The 19,467-nt window shown below is 43.2% G+C and overlaps 1 protein-coding gene across 1 annotated transcript in view; it reads left to right on the top strand.

Moving 5' to 3' along the window:
* Positions 1 to 19,467, top strand: part of LOC144493117 (hydrocephalus-inducing protein-like) — a 440,489-nt gene that overhangs the window by 179,578 nt on the left and 241,444 nt on the right. Inside the window, exon 7 of the mRNA XM_078212019.1 lies at positions 18,933 to 19,134. Coding sequence (XP_078068145.1) covers positions 18,933 to 19,134 — 202 coding nt within the window. The remainder of the gene's footprint in view (positions 1 to 18,932; positions 19,135 to 19,467) is intronic.

Raw genomic sequence — 19,467 nt, forward strand, 5'->3', positions numbered from 1 at the left:
CATAGGTAGGGTGTAGAGAAAGATCAACTTAATGCAAGGTAAGTCCATTCAAAAGTCTGACAGCAGCAGGGAAGAAGCTGTTCTTGAGTCGGTTGATACGTGACCTCAGATTTTTGTATCTTTTTCCCGAAGGAAGAAGGTGGAAGAGAGAATGTCCAGGGTGCGTGGGGTCCTTAATTATGCTGGCTGCTTTGCCGAGGCAGCGGGAAGTGTAGACAGAGTCAATGGATGGGCGGCTGGTTTGCGTGATGAATTGGGCTACATTCACGACCTTTTGTAGTTCCTGGCGGTCTTGGGCAAAACAGGAGCCATACCAAGCTGTGATACAACCTGAAAGAATGCTTTCTATGGTGCATCTGTAAAAGTTGGTGAGAGTCGTAGCTGACATGCCAAATTTCCTTAGTCTTCTGAGAAAGTAGAGGCATTGGTGGGCTTTCTTAACTATAGTGTCGGCATGGGGGGACCAGGACAGGTTGTTGGTGATCTGGACACCTAAAAACTTGAAGCTCTTGACCCTTTTTACTTTGTCCCCATTGATGTAGACAGGGGTGTGTTCTCCTTTACGCTTTCTGAAGTCAATGACAATCTCCTTTGTTTTGTTGACATTTGAGGGAAAGATTATTGTTGCCGCCCCAGTTCACCAGATTCTCTATCTCATTCCTGTACTCTGTCTCATCATTGTTTGAGATCCAACCCACTACGGTGGTGTCGTCAGCAAACTTGAAAATCGAATTGGAGGGGAATTTGGCCACACAGTCATCGGTGTATAAGGAGTATAGTAGGGGGCTGAGAACACAGCCTTGTTGGACACTAGTTTTGAGGATGATTGTGGAGGAGGTGTTGTTGCCTATCCTTACTGATTGTGGTCTGTGAGTTAGGAAGTTCAGGATCCAGTCACAGAGGGAGGTGCCGAGGCCCAGACCATGGAGTTTGGAGATGGGTTTCGTGGGAATAATAGTGTTGAAGGCTGAGCTGTAGTCAATAAATAGGAGTCTGATATGGTGTCATTGTTATCTAGGTGTTCCAGGGTTGAGTGCAGGGCCAAGGAAATGGCGTCTGCTGTGGACCTGTTGCGGCGGTAGGCAAACTGTAGTGGATCCAGGTAGTTCGGGAGGCTGGAATTGATTTGTGCCATGACTAACCTTTCGAAGCACTTCATAATGATGGATGTCAGAGCCACCGGCCGATCTTAATAAAGGGCACACTGCTTGAGCGCTGAGGTCAGTGATGTCTCTGTGGGGGGCTGTGGAGACCAGCGATGTCTCTGTCGGGGGGTTGTGGGGGCCAGCGATGTCTCTGTGGGGGCCAGCGATGAGGCCAGCGATGTGTGTTGGGACAGTTGTAGGGGCCTGCAATGAGCCAGCGATGTGTGTGGCGTTTGGATGGCAGTGATCTGGATGCTGGGAGGTCTTTTCCGCGATCTCCCAGCGATGTGCGCATGCGCGGGTTTCCGCTCATCCCGCCGATTTCAGGCTCTTTGGCACCATCCCCTCCCCCCGAGCGTTTAATGATATTCACAACTGGGCCCTTTGCATTGCACAGTGTGTGGAGATTCAGGTGAGAAGCTGAACTGTCAGAACAGTCGGGATTCAGCACTTTTGGGAGAACCGCCCCTTTTTTCCAAACTCCTTGGCACTACATACAATAGAAAAAAGTGGACTGGGCTGATCATTACTGAATTGTATTGGCGTCTGGATGTATCAAAGGACGTGGAAAGAACCTGTTTTTTAGAGCAGTGTTAGACTGATAGGTAGCAACTAATGCTATGCACCAGGCATTATAGATTGGATCTTTGCTAATTATGTATTAGTGATTTATGAACAAAGAAGAAAGAAAATTACAGCACAGGAACAGGCCCTTCGGCCCTCCCACCCTGCACCGACCATGCTGTCCAACTGAACGGAAACCCTCGACGCTTCCGGGGACCATATCCCTCTATTCCCATCCTATTCATGTATTTGTCCAGACACCCGTTAAAACTCACTGTCATATCTGTTTCCACTACCTCCCCCGGCAGCAAGTTCCAGTCACCCACCACCTTCTGTATAAAAAATTGCCTTGCACATCTCGTTTAAACCTTGCCTCTCACACCTAAAACCTATGCCCCCTAGTAATTGACTCTTCCACCCTGGGAAAAAGCTTCTGACTATCCACTTTGTCCATGCCCCTCATAACCTTGTAGACTTCTACAGGTCACCCCTCAACCTCCGTTGTTCTAGTGAAACAAACCAAGTTTCTCCAACCTCTCCTCATAGCTAATGCCCTCCATACCAGGCACCATCCTGGTAAATCCTTTCTGTACCCTCTCCAAAGCCTTCGCCTCTTTCTGGTAGTGTGTCGACCAGAATTGAACGCTATATTCCAAGTGTGGCCTAACTAGGCTTCTGTAAAGCTGCAACATGACTTGCCAATTTTTATACTCAATGCCCTGGCCGATGAAGGCAAGCATGCCATATATCTTCTTGACTACCTTCTCCACTTGCATTGCCACTTTCAGTGACCTATGTACCTGTACATCCAGATCACTCTGCCTATCAATACTCTTAAGGGTTCTGCTATTTACTGTATATTTCCTATCTGTATTAGATCTTCCAAAATGCATGACCTCACATTTGTCTGGATTAAACTCCATCTGCCATCTCTCTGCCCAAGTCTCTAAGCGATCTATATCCTGCTGTATCCTCTGATGGTCCTCATCGCTATCCTCCTCCCCTCCCCTTCACAAACCAATGAGTGGAGATAGTGACAAACTGTCAAAATTCACCAACGACAATAATGTGGGTTGTGCAACAAATGGAGCAGACAGAACAGGTAGGGATCCAGGGAGATAGAGTTGTTGAGCTGAGAAATAGCAATTAAATTCTGTGTTAATAAGTGCAAAGTGGTAAAGCTAAGGAAAATTAATAAACATGGGAACTACAAGTTATGTACTTATCACCCCTTTTAATCATCCAGATAGTTGACATGCAATTTCCCATCCCATCTTGGCAAGCTCCCAACACTGATCTATTCCTATCATTTTCTCATTGGAACCAGCTGAGGCTCCTGAGCTGTCAGCTTGGAGTTTGATTCACTTTATCTTGTTGGTGTTCAGGTAGAACATTGGGAATATTTGCTGGTTTTGCTTAAAATCATGTAGCAGCACTGAGCTATATGAATATTACGAATGGAATAATAAATCAGCACATTCATTCAAGTGTATGACCTTGTGGTTTGAAAGACATAGTGTTATGCAAAACCAGCAAATATTCTCAATGTTCTGTCTGAGTATTCAGAATATTTGCTACCTATCCTAAAATTGTATGAATTGGTTCAATCTTGAACAATGTTTGCCTACTACAATATGATTTTGGCACTGACGGAAATATTTGCCTCTTCATTGAAATCCTCATTTTAGGATAGGTAGCAAATATTCTGAATACTCAGACAGAACTTTGAGAATATTTGCTGGTTTTGCATAACACTATATTCTTCAAACCACAAGGTCATACACTTGAATGAATGTGCTGATTTATTATTCCATTCGTAATATTCATATAGCTCAGTGCTGCTACATGATTTTAGGCAAAACCAGCAAATATTCTCAATGTTCTATCTATAAAGCACATTTTCTGGCAAACGCAGTCTTTTCCCCCCCCCCAGCAAAACAGCATTTTCAGTAAAACCATCCAAAACAGAAGGTATTGAACTTGAACGGAGATCTATTATTTCCCATGTTATTTCCTCTCTGTTGGCATTACTCTGTGGTGAGTAATTGACCTCCTGACTTCCCAAAGCCTGTCCACCATCTTCAAGGGGCAAGTCAGGAGTGTAATGGAACACTCTCCACTTGCCTGGATGCTCAACAATACTCAAGAAGTTCAGCACTGTCCAAGGAAAAGCAGCCCACTTGATTGGCACCCAATCCACTACATTAAACATGAAACCCCTCCACCACCGGCGCGCAGTAGCAGCAGTGTGTACCATATACAAGATACACTCCCCAAGGCTCCTTCAAAAGCATCTTCCAAAATCATAACCACTACCTTCAAGAAGGACCAGGATGGAAGACACATGGGAACACCTGGAAGTTCCCCTCCAAGTTACAGACCATCTCCTGACTTGGAAATATTTTGCCGTTCCTTCATTGTTGCTGAGTCAAAATCCTGGAACTTCCAATCAGCACTGTGGACGTACCTAAACTACAGGGATTGCAATGATTGCAGGAGGTGGCACACCACCACCTTCTCCAGGGCAATTAGGGATGGACAATAAATGCTGGCCTAGCCAGCAATGGCACATCCTGTGAAAGAATAAAAAGAAATGAAAGTTGAGTTCCACTCACACAGAGAATGTGCAGAACCTAACTAAAGTGCTGTAATGAAAAAAAACCCTCTACTTAAAACTTTTTCCTTCAAATTATAAAACAATATATTTGCATGAGCCTATGCTAATATATTATTCTACCCAAAGTGCTCATATATCTCATCGCTGCTCCACTTAAGGATTAATAACCATATTGGAGGTGGCGAACACGGGTATTTAGCCATGGCTGTTTAATAATGAAATTAAGCACTGGCTGATGAATAATGTATTTCATCTTTTTAATGAATAAAACATTTTAGTGTACATCATTCAATACCATAAAGGCAACTGTATTTTGTTTAGAATGGGCAGCATATACATTGATTGCATAGTACATTGCATGCCAGTTTGTGTTAATTTTCAGTCTCATCAAGGTGATGGATTTTAGTTCTAAGAAATAGTACACTTTCCATTTTGAGCAGCTCATGTTCGAATCAAGCATTCCAGTTTAGGAATATTTTAAGTTTCTACGTGTGAAGTTCTCTTTCAAATGCCTGAACCAGTTGTTCAGTCCTTTGAAATTGGTTCAACAAGCCAACATGACAAAATTATAATTTATAAATATACTAGTGGTGATTTAACCCCAGGGTCACCAGACCTCAGGCAAGACCCTCAGGGGCAAGTTGAGAAGGTGGGGCCTTCATGAATAACCTCAGCCAATATGGGAATTGAAGCCACGCTGTTGACATCACTCCACATCACAAACCAGATGTCCAACCAACTGAGATAACTGACCTCCCCTAAAAATCCTGGGTATTGCCAGGGGTCAATGCCTGGGTAGTGCCAGGAGGCAGTAGCCAGGTAACATAGTCCAGTTGCAGAATATTCTGTACTCACTGTGCAAGGGTGATATTTTTATAATTGCCACACTAACTGGGCAATATTACCCATGCAGTCCACTTTTTTGTTGTGAGCCCTGGAAGTAGGTGTAACATCATCTGCACTCATCCAAAATCATGAATGTTAACCCTACTGGAAATTCTGGGAACAGTCCTAATTATAATAATCCAGGTGTCAGTGATATTTGTAATTGTTTGTTTAGGATGGGAAATAGTTTGCTGCAAGTTTTAATTAGCAGTTAATAAGATCACATGGAATAGGGGCAAGCGAAGGGCCATTTGGCCCCCTTGAGCCTTCTCTGCCACTCAATAACATGATGGCTGATCTAATTGTGGCCTTAACTCCACCTTTCTAATTCTTCCCCCACCCTCTCCCAAAGTGGGGACTCCCTTCTAGAGCAAATATCAAAGGCTGGAATTTTCCCTGATATTGGCAAAAGCTGATGTTGGGCAGGAAAAGCGATGTTGAAGCCGTTGACTGCAGTGGCAGCTTTCTCTGCCGTATAGTGCAGAACTTAAACGTTCAAGTCATGGATTCCACAATATATTGCTGCCACCCGGTCTCTGATTTGCCCACCCTGCCAACAGCTTAAAAGTAGTAAGAGTTTTAACAACACCAGGTTAAAGTCCAACAGGTTTATTTGGGAACAAATGCCATTAGCTTTCGGAGCGCTGTTCCTTCGTCAGCACTCCGAAAGCTAATGGCATTTGCTACCAAATAAACCTGTTGGACTTTAACCTGGTGTTGTTAAAACTCTTACTGTGTTTACCCCAGTCCAACGCCGGCATCTCCACATCATAACAGCTTAAAAGCACAGAGATTAGGCCACCATTTTTAAAGGTTGCCCCAGTGCAGAGAGAGCAAACCAATTCACCCTAGAACACCCCTGGCATGACCCGGGCGCTGCCCCCTGGCATGACCCGGGCGCTGCCCCCTGGCACGACCCAGGATTTTTAGGGGATGTCCGTTATCCCTGTTGGCTGGATGTCTGGTTTGTGATGTGGGGCGATGTTAACAGCATGGGGTCAATTCTCATACTGGCTGAGGTTAATCATGATGGCCCCACCTCCTTCTCAACCTTGCCCCTTGCCTGAGATCTGGTTGAGCCTGGGGTTAAATCATCACTAGTATATTTATAAATTATAATCTTGCCATGTTGGTTTGTTGAACCAGTTTCATAGGACTGAACAATTTAAAAGAGAAATTCATCTTTAGATTTTATTATGGAGCCAGCTGTTTGGTTGGTTTGATGCATGACTCATCTCAAGTGAACCTGAAGGAGGGCTAGAGGCAGAATTTACCTATCCACAGACTGTTTTCAAAGAATTTCTCAAGATTTTGGGAGAGATCATTGCAAAGTGTAATTAAGCTTTTAAGGACATTGATCACTTGTCAATATGCACAGAACAGTTACTTTCTCTTTGGATAGAAACAAACATTTTGCCAAACATTGATAAATTATTTATTTCATGAAGGAACTTAACTTCAGATAAACCCATCTGTTCCAATTTTGACTCTTTCCCAAATCTTGTGCACACAGCAAAAAGGGCAATTTTTGTAAATTTCCTCAAACAAACTTAAAGTTTTATGCATGACCAGAATAGAATGATACCCCACAGAGCCAGCCGTCCTTTACCATGGTTTTTTTAAACCCTGGATACTACATTCTCTTGCTTACTTCAAAAGGAAGTAAATAGTACGCTGTCATTTAAGCTAAAACTAGTCGAGAAATTTAGCTAAAAATTAAGGAATACAACTATTAGACACACTTTAAAACTTTTCCAATGCAATAATGTTGTTCTTTTAAGCAAGCCTCTTAACATCTGAATTTCTTTGCTTTGTGATCCCATTGGAGCCTGTTTGATCATCTCAGCTAGAAATGGTCAGCAGGAATAAGGGAACTAATCTCAAGAGGAAATATCCCAATTCGTATCCGGTCTCCTATTATTTGAAAGACAGGTTTCAACATTCCAGATCAGAGACACTACAACATTTTTCCAGGACATTCTAATGAATAATCAGCCAGGTGGTATTAGCATCTCACATTTGTCAAGACTGAAATCTATAAAGTTTAATTTCCTTAAAATTGAGCAATTGGAAATAATAATGTAAATTTTGTGAGATTCTGTGCCATCATTGGATCCATGAATGCAACCACAGCATATCCAGCAAGTGTAGATCTATTGCCCCCACAGTCTTTCTATATTGATTTCTGTTGTGAAAATCATGCAATATGTACTGGCTGATGTGAGACTGTGTGGGTGATTTAAGGCCTCATAAAATTTATTGAGCTCCATCTCCTCCCTGCATTTTTGTGCAGATATGTTAATATTCCAAGAAGACAATGGCCTCTTTCTGCACTGTAGGGTTTTTATGGTTACAAAGCAATTAATAATGTGTACATTCATAAGTTAATTGCAACAATGTTAATGAGGGGAAGTGGATTGGGTCCTCTTCCCCATTTGGAATGTGTCTATCTCTAATTAGGTTCATATGTTGTTCTCCAATGGTACCAATATCTGAGAACTTGATTGTTAGATTTGGTGACGTCCTGCATAACTTCAAAGATTGGCAATATGAACAGTAGAATTGAGTTTGAGATCAGCATGTCTGGTTTATTGCAGTTGCTGTCCAATTACATTTAGCAAGTGACTTGAGGCCTTTTTATAAGGCAATGTGTTTGTCACTTTCTCTGTAGAAAGGATCTCAATAGGACATTGAACATTTCCTGGACAACATAGTTCCAAGAATGCAAAGCCACTTTTTCCTTCTCCGACACAACTGTCCACTCTCTGTTTCAATTGATGCTCCCACTTCAAGTTCATTAAATAAGAAGGGTTTGACTGCATTAAGAAAAAAAAATTTGTAAATAAGTGGTGTTATATTACACCCTGAAGTCACTTAGGCCAGGATTTTACACATGTCGCCCCAGGATCAGGTCACAAGGTGGGGGAGGAGTGTAAAATCATGGATTTAGGTGGGGGTGGTGGGGGGGGGAGGTTCCAGAGTCCTTCACCTTCCCATCTTTGCTGGCATTTTACCAGTGGTGAGTTAGGTGACCCACCTGCCTTTAAGCCAATTGTGACCCTTAAATGCCCTGCTGTAAAAGGTCTCTTTCTGCCACCACTGGTATTTTATCAGCAGTGGATGAGGATCTCACTATATGGGTGGGCTACCCAGTAAAACCTGACAACCTCCCTGCAGTTTCCGAGTTGGGGACTCCCTTATGTTGTTTTGTGGACATCGCCACCTGTCCCTAAACAATAAGGTATTTATGATTTGCATCCCCTTTTAAAAATGTTGGTGTATTCTCCAATCCCTTGGTTTTGGTGCGATCCAATTTTCTATTCATATAACTCTTGGCATTCTTGAGATAGGATGAACTCAAAGGATTAGTTTATTTGCACACATTTAAAACATGGGAGAGGGGTCGTAACATTGCCTCCTTTGCATTCATAGAGTAAAAACAGGATGGAGAAAATAAAGATTTCCAGTGCAGAGAGACCACGAAGGAAAGAAATATTGTTTTACATGCGTTCCAGAGTCCAGTATCAAAGTCCAATGAGGTATTCCTTCACGGAGGGAGGCTGAAAACTGATACTATATAATTCACTTTTCTGGTGGTATTGACTTCATATGATGAGACCGGCAGTGTTATGATCCAGTTAATACTACTGGACAGGAGGATCACAGAATGGAACCCTGGTTCAAAAGACAGTCACATCGTTGAGGTTTACAAAATTTCAGAACAACGGTATTCCATGGAGTGGAACCCACTGGGGGCACCAAGATACGTAAAACCCCTGGAGTGGAAAGAGGGACATGCCAAGGCAGTGCCTTGGCAGTGCCAACATGTGTCGGGGGCAGTGCCGGGGGGGATGCTCTAGAGTGCTGTTATGTGTGGTTGGGGGAGGGGATATCTTTGAAGGGGAGGACTTGCCAATGAAGTAGGGGAGGGCCTTGCATGTGAGGCGGATAGCTTCTACAGTTGGGTTGGATTGGGAGAGCCCACAATACCTTGTGTCAATGAGGGGGGGAGAGGAAACGATTACCTTTGTGGTGCTAGTGGGGGACGCCCTGATGCTTGTGGAGGGTGTCCTCTTTGTCTGTGGGAAGGAAGTGGGGGGAATCAATTTCAGTGCTTTAAAGATGGCACCTCGATCTTTTTGAGCTGGCGTTGCCAGCACTATCAAGCCCACCTTGCCAGACTGATGGTGTAAACCACACCCCCAGATTTCTTTTGTCAGAGTGGCTGAAGGTCTGGTCTGAAACTGGGCTGTTTACCCAGAGAGATGCATACTGGTTTTCAGTCAGAATCTAACACTGACAAATTATGGGAAAATTCTCAGTTACTCAGTCCTCAACAAAATACTATTGTTTCAAAGACTGGACAATAGGACACCAAACCATACAATTACTTAAGATGTCTATTTTTTCTCTAGTCAACCTCATCAGCTCTGCTCTTCCTAGTTCTCATGGAGACTTCTCTTCCCATTACCTAGTTTCCGGAACTAGCTTTCTTGGCCATGGTTTCCTTGATTCTAGCAGAGTTGTTCACTCACTAGTTTCCTAGCTCTAACTGCTATGAATTTAGTTAAACACAATCACAAAATCTGCCTTTCCTAAAGTGGCCCCTGGTTGCTAAGCAGCATCTCATTCTTTCTTTAAGTTTGTGTTTACTTTTCACATTGTGAACTCTCTGAGCACAATGCAGATGCAGTTTGAATTGAAACCAACCCCCTCTTACATGCAATCACCTTTTTTCAGTATGAAGCTAACTAGAGTTTTATCCTTACACAGAAATACTAAATTAAACTCACTTAAATTTATACCTTATTTCTAACATCCAACAATACAAACATCAATACAACAATAGATCACTTAAAACCTCTGCTTCCTCACAGCAGTCATAGATAAATTAGTCTTGTAGACGATGGTACTGAATTTCCAGCAAAAGCAGTGTTCAAACTGTGAGGCAACTAGTCATAGAGTCATGATAAAAATGTCAGACTGAGACTTTGCAGTTTAGTAAGGCAATATTACTGGTTCCACAAGCCAGAAGTCCATGTCACATGACTCTCACTTCTCCACACTCTCTCTGCAGTGTCTTGATGAAGGCACTTGTCTTGAGCACCAAGATTGTTAAATGTCTGAATGAAGGTTGTGGGGTCTTTTATCTTAGCAAATGAGCAGAGACTCCTGTTGGTCAACCTGGGTTATAAAATGTAGATGGCCTTTGTGTAGCTCCCTATGATGGAGTGGCCCAGCATTTGCAATAATCTTCAGCCAGAAGTATCGACTGGATGATCTAACTCAGTCTCCTTCAGAGATCCCCAGCACCACAGATGTCAGTCTTCAGTCAAATAGATTCACTCCACGTGATATTAAGAAATGGCTGAAAGCACTGGATACTGAAAAGGCCCTGACGATATTCTCGCAACAGTACTGAAGACTTGTACTGCAGAATTTTCCGTGCCCCTAGCCAAGCTGCTCCAGTACAGCTACAACATTGACATTCACCTGACAATGTGGAAAATTGCCCAGGTACACAGAAACAGGACGAATCCAATCCAACCAATTACCGCCCCAGCAATCTACTCTCAATCATTAGTAATGTGATGGAAGGGGTCATCAACAGTGCCATCAAATGGCATTTACTCAGCAATAATCTGTTCAAGGACGCTCAGTTTCGGTTCCGCCAGGTCACTCAGCTCCTGACCTCATTACAACCTTGGTTCAAACATGGACAAAAGAACTTAATACCAGAGGTGAGGAGAGAGTGACTGTCCGTGACATCAAGACAGCATTTGAACATGTATGGCATCAAGGAGCCCGAGCACAACTGGAGTCAATGAGAATCAGGGGAAAACTCTCCACTGGTTGGAGTCATACACTTCGGCCCTCCAAGCCTGCACCGACCATGCTGCCCGACTGAACTAAAACCCCTTACCCTACGGGAGACCATATCCCTCCATTCCCATCCTATTAATGTATTTGTCAAGACACCCCTTGAAAGTCACTATTGTATCTGCTTCCACTACCTCCCCCGGCAGCGAGTTCCAGGCACCCACCAATCTCTGTGTAAAAAATTTGCCTTGTACATCTCCTTTAAACCTTGCCCTTTGCACCTTAAACCTATGCCCCCTAGTAATGGACTCTTCCACCCTGGGAAAAAGCTTCTGACTATCCACTCTGTCCATGCTCCATATAATCTTGTAGACTTTTATCAGGTCGCCCCTCAACCTCCATCATTCCAGTGAGAACAAACCAAGTTTCTCCAATCTCTCCTCATAGCTAATGCCAGGCAACATCCTGATAAATCTTTTCTGCAATAACTGCACATTGTTCATCATTCATGAGATCCTCAGGTGCTGAAGCAGTCCATATTCAAATGTAGCAAGACCTGGATAATATCCAGGCTTGGGCTGACAAGTGACAAATAATGTTCACGCCACACAAGTGCCAGGCAATGAACATCTCCAACAAAAGAGGATCTAATTATCACCCCTTGACATTCAATGGCATTACCATCGCTGAATCCCCCACTATCATCATCTACCATTGACCAGAAACTGAACTGGACTAACCATATAAATACTGTGGCTACCAGAGCAGATCAAAGGCTAGGAATCCTGCAGCGAGTAACTCACCTCCAGACTCCCCAAAGCCTGTCTACATAGAAACATACTTAAAAAATAGAAGTAGGAGTAGGCCATTCAGCCCCTTGAGCCTGCTCCACCATTCATTACGATCATGGTCAATCTTCACATTCAGTACCCTAATCCTGGCTTTCCTCCATATCTCTTGATCCCTTTAGCCCCAATATCTAATTCCCGCTTGAAATCACACAACATTTTGGCCTCAACTACTTTCTGTGGTAGTGAATTGCACAGATTCAACACTCTCTGGGTGAAGAAATTTCTCCAATGAATATAATCCTAACCAATTTAGTCTCTCCTAATATGACAGACCTACCATCCCAGGAATCAGCCTGGTAAACCTTTGCTGCACTCTCTCTGTAATCTACCATCTACAAGGCACTATCAAGGGCAAAGCAGCCCACTTTATTGCTTTCCCTTCCACAAACATTCAATCCCTCTCCCACTGTCGAACAGTGGCAACCGTGTGTATCATTTACAAGATGCACTACAGGAACTCACCAAGGTTTATTAGGCAGCACCTTCCAAACCTTTGATCACTACCATCTAGAGGAACAAGAGCAGCAGATGCCTGGGAACACGACTACCTGGAGGTTCCCTCCAAGTCACTTACTATCCTGACTTGGAAATATATCGCCATTCCTTCACTGTCTCTGGATCAAAATATTGAAATTCTCTCCCTTCCAGCACTGTGGGTGCACCTATACTTCAGAGACTGCAGAGATTCAAGAAGGCAGCTCTGCACCACCTTCTGAAGGGCAACTAGGAAGGGGAAGTAAATGCTGGCCTAGGCAGTGATGCCCACATCATATAAAATGATTTATTTTTAATTGTTCTGTGCAGCCTGACTGAGGATCATTTGTCTCTTCAAGGACAATGATACGAGTTTCTCCGATTCTGCCAGTTAGCTTCTTCTGTTCGGGGTGACAGACAGGAGTAGATTCAGCCACTTTAGCTCTTTGTCCAGTTTGAAATTTTTAGAGATAACAATGAGCACATCTCTAAATATTTCATTCAAAATATGATACAGGTCTTCGTTCCTCACACTTGTAATTGGACACCCTGTGGCTCGCAGAGGCTCCTCCTCCAGTATTAACTGCTGCCTCCATTGGAAGACGTATCCTTTTGGCCTCACAATTGATCCATCTATTTCCTTGCCGAGGCTTGCCTGATTGGCCCCAGTGATCACCAATTCCATTTATCCGCACTCTGGGCTAGCTCAATGGCTGCTGTTCTGGGAGCTTCTGCAGTCCTAGCAGTGGCCACCACTTTAGCTGTCATGAGAGGGACTGGAGAGCTACTGGCCCACTGACTGGCTGGCAGCTCTTGGGGAGGGACATCTTCCCTGGTGGAGCAGAAGCCATGATGACAGGCAATAAGAGAGGAATGTAAAAATAGTTGTGGCCAGCAGAGGCGGTGTTAGCCACAGTCTTCCAGCTGGTGGGCAGAGCTAATGAACAAAGAACAAAGAAAATTACAGCACAGGAACAGGCCCTTCAAGCCTGCACCAACCATGCTGCCTGACTTAACTAAAACCCCCTACTCTTCCGGGGACCATATCCCTCTATTCCCATCCTATTCATGTATTTGTCAAGACGCCCCTTAAAAGTCACTACCGTATTTGTTTCCACTACCTCCCCCGACAACAAGTTCCAGGCACCCACTACTCTCTGTGTAAAGAATCTGCCTCGTATATCTCCTTTAAAACTTGTCCCTCGCAACTTAAACCTGTGGCCCCTAGTAATTGACTCTTCCACCCTGGGAAAAAGCTTCTGACTATCCACTCTGTCCATGCCTCTCATAATCTTGTCTATCAGGTCGCCCCTCAACCTCCGTCGTTCCAGTAAGAACAAACCAAGTTTCTCCAACCTCTCCTCATAGCTAATGCCCTGCATACCAGGCAACATCCTGGTAAATCTTTTCTGTATCCTCTCCAAAGCCTCCACATCCTTCTGGTAGTGTGCGACCAGAATTGAACATTATATTCCAAGTGCGGCCTAACTAATGTTCTATAAAGCTGCAACATGACTTGCCAATTTTTAAACTCAATGCCCCAGCCAATGAAGGCAAGCATGCCGTATGCCTTCTTGACTACCTTCTCCACCTGCATTGCCACTTTCAGTGACCTGTGTACCTGTACACCCAGATCCCTTTGCCTATCAATACTCCTAAGGGTTCTGCATTTACTGTAAATTTCCTATCTGTATTAGACCTTCCAAAATGCATTACCTCAAACTTGTCCATATTAAACTCCATCTGCCATCTCCCTCCCCAAGTCTCCAACCGATCTAGATCCTGCTGTATCCTCTGATGGTCCTCATCGCTATCCACAAATCCACCAACCTTTGTGTCATCCGCAAACTTACTAATCAAACTAGTTACATTTTCCTCCAAATCATTTATATATATTACAAATAGCAAAGGTCCCAGCACTGATCCCTGAGGAACGCCACTTGTTGGGGAGCACTTCAGCGCTCACGGGCATTCAGCCTCTGATCTTTGGGTAAGCGTTCTCCAAGGCGGCCTTCACGACACACGATGGCGCAGAGTCGCTGAGCAAAAACTGATAGCCAAGTTCCGCACACATGAGGACGGCCTAAACCGGGATGTTGGGTTTATGTCACACTATCAGTAACCCCCACAGCTTGCCTTCTGGACTTGCAGAATCTCACTGGCTGTCCTGTCTGGAGACAATACACATCTCTTTAACCTGTGCTTAATGCTCCCTCCACTCACATTGTTTGTATCTTTAAGACCTGGTTGGCTGTAGAGACTCGCATTCTAATCAGTATTCTGTAACTTGATTTTGTGTCTCTGTATGCCCTGTTTGAGAGCAGATTTCCACTCCATCTGACGAAGGAGCAGCGCTCCGAAAGCTAATGGTATTTGCTACCAAATAAACCTGTTGGACTTTAACCTGGTGTTGTTAAAACTCTTACTGTGTTTACCCCAGTCCAATGCCGGCATCTCCACATCATGAACGCCACTTATCACAGCCCTCCATTCAGAAACGCACCCTTCCACTGCTACTCTCTGTTTTCTTTGACCGAGCCAGTTTTGTGTCCACCTTGCCAGCTCACCTCTGATTCCATGTGACTTCACCTTCTGCACCAGTCTGCCATGAGGGACCTTGTCAAAGGCCTTACTGAAGTCCATGTAGACAACATCCACTGCCCTACCCTCATCAATCATCTTCGTCACTTCCTCGAAAAACTCGATCAAGTTCGCGAGACACGACCTCCCCTTCACAAAACCATGTTGCCTCTCACTAATACGTCCACTTATTTCCAAGTGGGAATAAATCCTGTCTCGAAGAATCCTCTCCAATAATTTCCCTACCACTGATGTAAGGCTCACCGGCCTGTAATTACCTGGATTATTCTTGCTACCCTTCTTAAACAAAGGAACAACACTGGCTATTCTCCTATCCTCTGGGACCTCCTCTGTAGCTCCCCAGTAAAATCTTGGCCAAGTCATTATTGGAGTTACGAAGGCAAATATTGCAACCAAATTCCATGAATATCAAATCAGATAAATGACCAGTTAGTTACAAGAAAAGAAAATACTGGGAACATTCAGCAGGTCTGGCAGCAACTGTGGAGAGGGTTAATGTTTCATGCAATGACTTTCTTTCAGAACTGAAAGATCACTGACCTGAAATGTTAATTCTGTTTTTATTCCTCCAGAGATGCTGAATATTTTCAGCATTTTCTTCTTTTATTTCAGATTTCCAGCATCCACAGTATGCTTTTATATGAATGACTCATTAATCTGTTTGTGATGATATCAGCCTTGAGTCTGGAAAAAACATCTGCTTTTGTTGAAAGGGTGTCAGAGGATATTCTGTCCATTAATCTTAATGCATGAAAATGTGGTCAGAGCACAAGCAATTTTTCGATGCACAGTCCCAGCAGACAAGACTGAGAGCATACATTCATAACATTTATTCTGTGGGTTTGAGACACAAGTTGAAAAAGCAGAGGCACAAATGGAAACAAGTGCTGAATTTTCACAATGCCCCTATGTACAAGTAAATCTTTATTGATCATGCTGCTGTTTTAAGTTGCAATGGTTTGATACGTGAAGCCCTTGAAGATGTTAGTCTAACAAGGCAATCACAAGACTTTAAGAATTGTAAGGTTTTATAAGGGCTTGCCATGGACGGACTTTAAAAGTGGAGGTGATCTTGGGCCTTTGTCCTAAAACATTGTATTTCTTCGGAGATTACATCTTTTTCTTCGGAGATTGCATCTTTTATTCTTTGCGTATATGCTTAGGTACAATGCAAGCAATTGTTACTTCTTGACAGACATGAACTGCTATCCTCTACATTTCTGCACTAGATATTCTCTTGGCTTTGTGCTCTTTATTTTGTTAACTGGCGAGTATAATAGTGTGCAGATGCCACATGAATTCTCTTATCTAGGAGAGAAGCACACTGAATAAGACAACAAATCTCAGATGAATAAAATCATAGAATAATAGTGTACAGGCTGATCAAGCCTGTACCAACTCTTTCAAACGGCAATCCACTTAGTCCAATTCCCCAATTCTATTCCATAACCCTGCAATCTTCGTACCTTCAATTATTTATCCAAAGTTCCTTTTGAAAGCCACTATTAAATTTGTTTCCATCATCCAATTAGGTAGTGCATTCCAAATCCTAACCACTCATTGTGTAAAAACGTTCTCCTCACATTCTTTTGCCAATCACCTTAATTATGTGCCCTCTGGTTATCGACCCCTCAACTAGTAGATAAACGCAAAATATTGTGGATGCTGGAATCTGAAACAAAAACAGTAAAATGCTGGAAAATCTCAGCAGGTCTGACAGTATCTGCAGAGAGAGAGTAGAGCCAACATCTTGAGTCTAGATGACACTTGTTATTAAACATTTGCATCAAATTTCCTGAGCCTTCTCTGCTCTAAGGAGAACAACTTCTGTCGTCATTTTCAGAGAACAACCTCTGAATGCAGTATAATTTGGACAAATCGGAGGTTATTCACTTTGGAAGCAAAAACAAGATGACAGATTACCACCTGAATGGCTGTAAACTGGGAGAGGGGAGTGTGCAGCGGGATCTGGGTGTTCTTGTGCACCAGTCGTTGAAGGTAAGCATGCAGGTGCTAAAGAAGGCAAATGGTATGTTGGCCTTCATTGCAAGAGGTTTTGAGTACAGGAGCAGGGATGTGTTGCTGCAATTATACAGGGCCTTGGTGAGGTCACATCTAGAATATTGTGTGCAGTTTTGGTCTCCTTTTCTGAGGAAGGATATTCTTGCTCTCGAGGGAGTGCAGCGAAGGTTTACCAAGCTGATGCCAGGGATTGCGGGACTGATGTATGAGGAAAGATTGACTAGGTTAGGATTGTTTTCGCTGGAGTTCAGACGAATGAGGGGGGATCTCATAGAGACTTATAAAATTCTAATAGGACGAGACAGGGGAAATGCAGGGAAGATGTTCCTGATGATGGGGGAGTCCAGAATCAGGGGTCACAGTCTGAGGATTCGGGGTAGACCATTTAGGATGGAGGTGAGGAGACATTTCTTCACCCAAAGAGTGGTGAGCCTGTGAAATTCATTACCACAGAAAGTAGTTGATGCCAAAACATTGAATGTATTCAAGAGGCAGCGAGATAAAGCACTTGGGGCAAATGGGATCAAAGGTTATGGGGAGAAAGCAGGATTAGGCTACTGAGTTGGACAATGAGCCATGATCGTAATGAATGCAGAGCAGGCTCGAAAGGCCAAATTGCCTCCTCCTGCTCCTATCTTTTATGTTTCTATGTTTCTAGTCTATCTACATAAACGTAACCCCTCATATTTGGAGCCATTACAGTGAATCTCTTTATATCCTCTCCAAACCTTTAATGTTTTGCCGAAAGTTGAGCAAAACATTCCATCTGGATCTAGCTAGTGTTTTATATAGGCTTAGCACAACTTCTTGATTTTTGATTCTTGATAATGATCCCTCTATAAAGGATTCCAGATACTAACTGCTTTGTTAACTTGATATATAAACAAACACTCCGAGATCTCGCTGTTCTTTATTCCTTGAAATGTCGGAGAATGAGGGGTGACCTTATTGAGGTGTATAGATAGGACAAATGCAATTAGTGTTTTTCTCAGGGAAGGGGAATTGAAAATTAGAGGGATAGGTTTAAGGTGAGAAGGGAAAGGGACCTGAGGGGCAAGTTCTTCACGCAAGAGGGTGGTGCCTACATGGAATGAGGTGCATGCGAAAGTGGTTGAGGCAGGTACAATAGCAACATTTAAAAAGCATTTGGATAAGTGCATGGATGGGAAAGGAATAGAGGGGTTTGGGCTAAATGCGGGCAATTGGGACTAGCTGGGAGGGCACCATGGTCGGCATGGACTGGTTGGGCCGAAGGGCCTGTTTCCGTGCTGTATTGCTCGATGACCTTTGCATTCCATTCAAAATGATACCATTTGGCTTGTATTGTTTTTTTCTCATTAATCCTATCAAAATGTATAATCTCACACATGTGAAATTTTATCAACCAAGTGTCCAAACATTTCACCCGTTGCTGATTTATTTATGTACAATATCTAAATGGACAATTTGACAATGAGAACAATCAATTTCCCTTTTCTAGTTGGTCATAAAAACAGTAAAGATGTAAATTACTTGCTCTGGGAAAAAATGGCTTTTAAACCCTTGAGGGAAAGAAGTAAAGACAATGATTTGTAGAAAACCTTTCCCACACTTAGGACATACCAAAGCACTTTACAGCCAACAAAATACTTTCCTTGAGATTTAGTCATTGTAATGTTGAAAATGCAGCATCCAGTTGACTTAAAGTAAGGTTCTGCAAATTGCAAGTTCAACCTTGCCAAAGTTGCAACAACTTAGGAGCTGGGAAGGAAATTATCCCTTCAGTTTCTAGCCTCACAGGTGAAGGATGACCATTTGCGCAAGGGGCCAGATGGCTGCAGTATGTGGCGGTTGTTGAAGTAGGAGGGAGCACTTGTTGAGAGGAGCTCAGCAACAGAATGAATTGAAAATGGGATTGTGCCTTGAAAGCAAAATTCATCATTTGCTACATTTTTCCATTATGTTCCATTGTAGGTGAGGACATCTTTGTCAGTTTGTACGGAGCAGCGACAGACATAAACGTAAGACTGGACAAAAACTCAGTAATGATAGAAAGGACCTACGTAACACTGGCTAACCAGAGAGTGGTATCCATTTGCAACAGGAGCGATATAATAGTGCACTTCCAGTGGAAGGCTTTTGCAACTCCAGAGGAAGAGGAGCAGCAGAAAATCAGGTAAATCAAATAGCATCTAAGGCCGTTTAATTTATGGAATGTTCATTAACCAAAGCTGGTAAGGATATTTCTGCAGTGCATGGTAAATCCATTTTTGGGAATCAAAGCATCAATCACATTCTGCACTCCCAAATGGTCCCCACATCTGCCACTGTCGGTGATATATGACAACCAGGCATTCCTGGGCTGATCCCATTAAAAAAAAAAATTATTTTATATTCTTTCATGGGATGTGGGCTTCACTGACTGGGACAGCATTTGTTGCCTTTCCCTAAATGCCCTTGAGGGGGCACTTAAGAGTCAAATACAGTGCTGTGGATCTGGAGTCAGACT

Source organism: Mustelus asterias, chromosome 4 (assembly GCF_964213995.1).
Source record: "Mustelus asterias chromosome 4, sMusAst1.hap1.1, whole genome shotgun sequence".
Lineage (NCBI taxonomy): Eukaryota > Metazoa > Chordata > Chondrichthyes > Carcharhiniformes > Triakidae > Mustelus > Mustelus asterias.